Raw genomic sequence first — 6,058 nt, forward strand, 5'->3', positions numbered from 1 at the left:
CTTTTGTCTTCCTATAGCCACAAGTTGGTGGGGTTTGGAGAGGAGGATTCTATAAGACTGAAGGAGCTAGGCATGGTGGTAGAGCACTTAGGAGGCTAAAGCAGGAGGATTGGGAGTTACAACGACTAGTTTGAACCACATAGCCAGACCCTTTCTCAATCCCTTCTCTTCCCCCAATAAATTTGGTAATCCTCGTGCAGTAAACAGAACTGTCAGCAGGGGGCCACCAAGATCACTGGCCAAATGCTAGGATTGTGGCCCAGTGTAGGCGAAGGACTGGGAACTGTGTTCTGTCTTTAAAATGAAACAGGTGGGAAGAGAGTGGATTAAGTTTTCAGGAAGAATAAAGAAAGGAGACAGATGTGAATAGCTCGTCAGTATAGTAAAGCTCAAGTTCACTGAGGTGAGAGTTTGAAAGGGTGGGATGCTTTTCAGCTCTAGATTCTCTGGTCTCTTCTTTAGTTCCGTATCCAGCAGCCACCAGTTACATTGTTTTCCTTGCCTCCATATTCCTCTGACAGCCTGTGATCAGGCTGGCTAGTGGCCACTTGGTCAGGGTGGCAGGGAGAGATTGAAACCAGTGTCTCCTCAGATTTCACTGCTCACGTTAAGCCATCTCTAATAGCCTGGCTAACAGCGTTGGCTGAGGGACTGGCTTCAGATAGAGTTCCTACGAGCGGGAGTATCTTCTCGGGTTCCTTAACAGAAACCTGGAGGCTGATGAGTCAGGGTGCTAGGGAATAGCTTTCTCTCAGATGCTGGATTCCATTGGTTCCAGCCTACCCCCAGGAGGAACTGGCTCTGATTTGGGGATGTGGAGGTGGGGTGCTAAGCCTGTTGGTAAGGGTAGGGGTGGGGAAGAAGGACACTGCCGGTGACTCATACCCTCCCTTCCACACACGTGTCCACACCCATATGCACAGATACTTGGCCTCTCCCTGGGCCTGGGTTAATGTACTTCCCCACATGTCTGTTCAGCTCTCAGTTCAGAACCAGGACCTGATTGAGAAGAACCTGACGCTGCAGGAGCACTTGCGCCAGGCCCAGCCCGGGTGCCTACCTTCACCAGACACAGCCCAGATGGCCTTCGAGCTACACCAGGAGCTGGCCAGCTGTCTTCAAGATCTGCAGGCAGTCTGTAGCATTGTGACGCAGAGGGCCCAGGGCCATGACCCGAATCTTTCTCTGCTCCTGGGCATTCACTGTGAGTCCTTAGGCCAATCTGGAACCTGTGAACGAAAGGTCTTCATCCTTTCGTCCCCATCCAACTATCATATCCTGACAGTAATGTGTGAACAGAGCACATAGGCCTTGCTGCTGCCCTTCTGGGAGTTTGGGGTTTTTATTTTTGTTTTTTTGCCAGTCCTGGGGCTTGAACTCAGAGCCTGGGCACCATCCCTGAGCTTCTTTTGCCTAAGGCTAATACTACTACTTGAGCCACAGTGCCATTTCTGACTTTTTCTGTTTATATGGTACTAAGGAATCAAACCCAGGGCTTCATGCATGCTAGGCAAGCACTCTACCACTAAGCCATATCCCAGCCCCCTCTGGGATGTTCTATGTTTCACAAAGTAGATGTTCAGTATTTTATAAACAGGAATTTTTTTAAATTTATTTTATTTTTCTTTATTATTCTTTTAGAGATGATTACCTTTACATATGTCAGGTATGTATGAAGTACAAAAAGCAGGCCTTAGCGAGTTACCAGCCTACTATCCTCAACACCTATTTTGTAATGTCCTAGGGCTGGGATGTAAAATCATAGAGTACTTGGTTAGTACTTGAGGCTCTAGGTTTACTCCCTCCCTCCCCCCCAAAAAAAATGCTGTCTCAGGATCATGGGTCTCTATATTGCCCCTCCCCAGGAACTGTACCCCAACTGTCTACTGACATTCTAAATGTTCTCTGCAGCTACGCAGTACCAAGGGACTCCTCTAGATTTGCAGAAGCCAGATGTGATCAGGAGGAAACTTGAAGAGGTTCAGCAGCTACGCCGGGACATCGAGGACTTAAGGACCAATTTGTCAGACAGATATGCCCAGGACATGGGAGAAAACTGTGCCACGCAGTGAGGACTCTGAGGGTGGTGCAGACCAAATCCCTCGGGGAGAACCTGGGCTGCCCAGCCTGGCCCGCGGATTCCTGCTCCCAGAGCGGAGTCCGAGGGCAGGAAGGAGGGACCTGCTGTTTCACCCTGGCTTTGCCTTATTGGGTTGTGTTAGTTCTGTTATCTTAATTCATCCTTTGAGAGAGAGTTACTAATTAACTTTTGCAGGTTCTGATAAGTTCTCAGAAACTGTTCCCAGCCCTTGGCTGATATCGGGTCTACAGGTTGCTCCCCTTCCCCCCCTCGGTCCTGCTGGATGGATCTACATTCATTCCCACTCTAGTACTTGAACCTGCTGCTGATGCCCAGCAAGCACTCACTCATTTGGAGGGGCCTGGAAAGTCCCGGCAGGAGCACCAACCCTTTGAGAATTCTCAAGCCCCAGGTGCCAGCCTATCTGGGAATGGAGCTGGCTCTTTGGGTTTTCTCAGGCTCAGTCCTTCTGCTTCTTCCTCAGGGCTCTTGTTCTTGCAGAAGCCTCAGGGTGATCTGTTCATTAGCAAAGTACTGGGGTCCCAGGACTTACAGCTAGGGCTCCTTGTCTGCTTGCCATTGTATAAGAGACCTGTCTCTTCCGGAGCCCTGGCCATGTCGCCCCTTTCCCCTTTGTTCTCAGGCCTTCCAAAGGTAGCTCCTTTCTTGGGCTTTGAGTGCAAACCTTTCTCTGTGGTTCTGGTTCTGGGCAGAATTTTCCCCCAGGAGGCCACAGGGCACTTGTCAAGCTGCTTACTCCTTCCCCCAGGGCTGTCAGCCCTGTGATTTGTGCCTCATATTGGGGGGAGCCCTTTCCCTTTCCTGTTCTGGTCTCCTTAGGGATCAGCTCTGAGAGGTCACTTTCAGTATTTTCCTGGAGGTTTGTTTCTCTGGGGCATTTGCTTTGTTTTGTTTGTTTTGGTTTTTCTTGCCTGGTTTAGAAGGCATCCCACAATTGTTAGTGTCTGGTTGTTGGCCAGCCCCAGGCCTCCTCTAGATCTGGAGCAAGGCCAAGCAGGGGCCATGTGTGTATGTGGGGAGCAAATCAGTTCAGAAGCCCAGAAGCAGCCATGCCAAGACTTTTGACAAAGTTTGGGCTGTTGGCAGCATCTTGGACCTCACTCCAGGGACTGAAAGAGCCTCCTTCTTAAGTGTTTTTACAAGTTTGTGTTTTATTTATGGAGTGACTTATCCCTTCCATTCAGAGCAGCCCCACCCAGCCAGCCATCCCCTCGGCCTCTGGGCTCCTGCCTCCTAAAAGCAGAGGGCCTGGCTGGTCTCCACCCTGGGTTGGGAGTCCCGCCACCGTGCTCACGGGTATTTTTCCTTGTAAAGTTTATAAGCAGTTATTTATATGCATCTTTGTTATGTCAACTGATTTGTATTGCCTATTTTGATTACAGAATAAAAAATTTAACAGACACTTGTTATAGCCTTCCATCACTCCCATGCCCCGCCCCTCGTTTCCGCTTGTGAGAGCCGAAGGCTGAGTTTTCAGTCAAGTTCCAAACTGCAGCAAGGAGGAACTTTTGACCAGTGTTCTTATCTCTGCGGCCTCTGCTGCGTTTTCTGAGGACAAATGGAGACACTCGCCTACTCCACTTCGTTTTGGTCTCTGCTACCCTGAGTCATAGAGCAGGTTGACACTGGAAAGTTTCAGCAGCCCCCTCAGAGAGGAAGTCAGAGTCGGCGGCTTTCCGTGGCTTCCGAGCGTGTTCTCAGAGCCACGCAGACACTGCTTGGAGGGCTTGGGTAGTTCCTGGGCTCTTACCAATCTGAGCCCTGGTCTGGGGAAGGAGGCATTGTGTCCAACCCAGCAGGAAGCTAGGGGCCCCAGCTGGGCAGGTTGCTGCAGTCCCCCTTGAGCACCACCCCCCCCCCCCGTGTCTTGCTGAGATGGTGGCCTTAATGTGCCGCTGACGCGCAGAGTTGGGACCATCCCCAAGCCAGCTGTGGATCTTGCCTTCGCCTCCTCGCTTGGCAGAGCCATCCAGCTGGCCTCTGGCCCGGTCGCCACCGGCTTCTGGAGGGCGTGGCCCCGCTTCCTGCCACTACCCCGGTCTAAGCCTGCCTGCGATGCCTCTTTTCTAGAACCCCAAGCTAGGCTAGATGATGGGACTTCTTCCTGCACAGTAAGTGGCGGAGGCACCGAGCCCGTGAGCCCGGCAAGCCGGGCCTGAACGTTCCTCCCGCGCTTTTCCTGCCGTCTGGCCCCACCCCGCCTCCCCCGGGCCCCCGAAGAGCAGGGCTGCGAGGGCGGCGCTGAGCGAGGAGCGGGGTCCGCGGCGCCTGACTCCTCCCGGGCGGGGGAGGAGGGGGCGGGACCGAGGGGTGGGGCCTCGGGAGACCCCGCCTCCCCGCCTGCGCTGCCCATTGGTCCTGAGCGCGGTGACTCGCGGGTGGAGCAGGAAGGAAACCGCTCCCGAGCGGCGGCGTCGTCTCTGCCGTGCAGCTGCCGCTCCCGCTCCCACCGTCTCCGGGTTCGTGTGCACGTCCGCCCGCCTGCAGCATGAGCGGCCTGCGCGTCTACAGCACCTCGGTCACCGGCTCCCGTGAGGTGAGTGTGCGCCTGGGCCCGCGCCGGCCCGGAGCCCGGGACCCGCCCCCGCGACGGAGGCGAGGTGCGGGCAGACCTGGATCCGCGGCCCGCTCACTGGCCATCCTGGGTCCTCAGCAGCCCGGGCGTGAGCTCGGCGCCCACCCCCCACTCCGGGGCCCGCACCCGCCGCAGCGCGCCCCCTCCACCCCAACTCCTCTCCCACCCCACCCTGGTGGCCGTCCCACTCGTCCGGTGCCACCCCGAGCCTGATTTGTCCTGCCTTCCTGACTCCCTCCCTAGCGGTCAGCATCCTCTAAGAGTGGCCGGGGGCAGAGGCCCAGAGTTCCCACCACAAGCCATCCAGATCGCCCGCTAACCCTATCCACCCTCTGCCCCTAGATCAAGTCCCAGCAGAGCGAGGTGACCCGCATCCTGGATGGGAAGCGAATCCAGTACCAGCTAGTAGACATCTCCCAGGACAACGCCCTGCGGGATGAGATGCGAGCCTTGGCAGGCAACCCCAAGGCCACCCCACCCCAGATTGTCAACGGGGACCAGTATTGCGGGGTAGGGGCAGGGCCCAGGGGCGGGAGGTGGGAGAGCTGGGGTGGGGGTGCGCTGTCAGAGGATCAGACACAGCACGAGCCTGGCGTGCCTGCGCTCAAATGACCACTCCCCTCTCCCAGGACTATGAGCTCTTCGTGGAGGCTGTGGAACAGAACACGCTGCAGGAGTTCCTGAAGCTGGCCTGAGTCTCCACACCATCTTCTCCCCACAGACCTTGCCCAGCCTGAAAGGACCTTGTGACCCACTAACTCCCCGTCATTCCTAACCTGACCTTCGACTCCCTCCCCCACCTAACTCAAGCCTTCCTCCTCCCTCTTTCTAGAGCCCTCCCTTCCATTCCAAGGCAGCATTCCTTATTCACCAGGCTCAGAAACTGTCTTAAACCACAGCCTCAATGCTGTCTGTCCCCAGCCAGGCCTTGGGGGCTGCCTTCCTGTCTGGCGTTGGCTGATGGACATTTCTGTTGGTTCCGTTAGCCAGAGCTCTGCCAAAGGCCCTGCAGTCCCCTTTCTGGGAGCATCCTAGAGACAATTAAATGCCCATTCCACTGGCACTGTCTGTCTGGTTGTGGCCTGGGCCCCTGCCCCGGGTAAGGCTGCCGGCTGAGACTGCTCGTGTCACCTGTGTGCTGCATGCGTTTGGATCCGTGTGGCCCCACATGCCTGTGTGAACTGGTGGTTTCTGGAGGCGAGAGCTGGGTCCCCGCTGGTTCCTGTGCATGTTGTGGGGTGTCCATTTGCATGCCTGGCATTGATTGCCGTTGCCTTCTGTGTTGGAGCAGGCCGGCTCTGTGGGTGTGTCGTGGGAATGGGTGATCAGCTGTGATTCCGGCAGTTTTGAGGGCATGGATGTAGTGGCAGCAGGTTTGTTTG

General features: G+C 55.6%; 2 protein-coding genes across 4 annotated transcripts in view; both read left to right on the forward strand.

The window, feature by feature from the left end:
* Cep85 (centrosomal protein 85) overlaps positions 1 to 6,058 on the forward strand; it is a 46,508-nt gene that overhangs the window by 35,053 nt on the left and 5,397 nt on the right. For 2 of the 3 annotated variants that reach the window (XM_048350574.1, XM_048350576.1), the window contains 2 exons: positions 979 to 1,204; positions 1,912 to 3,499. In XM_048350574.1, coding sequence (XP_048206531.1) covers positions 979 to 1,204; positions 1,912 to 2,072 — 387 coding nt within the window. In that variant the 3' untranslated portion in view covers positions 2,073 to 3,499. Of the gene's footprint in view, positions 1 to 978; positions 1,205 to 1,911; positions 3,500 to 6,058 lie in introns of those variants that run through there. The other variant, XR_007211537.1, reaches the window with a different exon arrangement.
* On the forward strand, positions 4,472 to 5,739 carry Sh3bgrl3 (SH3 domain binding glutamate rich protein like 3). Its single transcript, XM_048350577.1, has 3 exons — positions 4,472 to 4,637; positions 5,019 to 5,186; positions 5,306 to 5,739. The coding sequence occupies exons 1-3, from the start codon at positions 4,590 to 4,592 to the stop codon at positions 5,369 to 5,371; spliced, it is 282 nt and encodes a 93-aa protein (XP_048206534.1). The 5' UTR covers positions 4,472 to 4,589; the 3' UTR covers positions 5,372 to 5,739.

This window comes from Perognathus longimembris, chromosome 7, assembly GCF_023159225.1.
Source record: "Perognathus longimembris pacificus isolate PPM17 chromosome 7, ASM2315922v1, whole genome shotgun sequence".
Lineage (NCBI taxonomy): Eukaryota > Metazoa > Chordata > Mammalia > Rodentia > Heteromyidae > Perognathus > Perognathus longimembris.

Excerpts from the sequence above, each read along its gene's own strand:
- Sh3bgrl3 (XM_048350577.1), top strand. The coding sequence starts at position 4,590 with ATGAGCGGCCTGCGCGTCTACAGCACCTCGGTCACCGGCTCCCGTGAG. Across the intron at positions 4,638-5,018 it reads CGGTCACCGGCTCCCGTGAG|ATCAAGTCCCAGCAGAGCGA; the intron begins GTGAGTGTGCGC and ends CTCTGCCCCTAG. Across the intron at positions 5,187-5,305 it reads ACGGGGACCAGTATTGCGGG|GACTATGAGCTCTTCGTGGA; the intron begins GTAGGGGCAGGG and ends CCCCTCTCCCAG.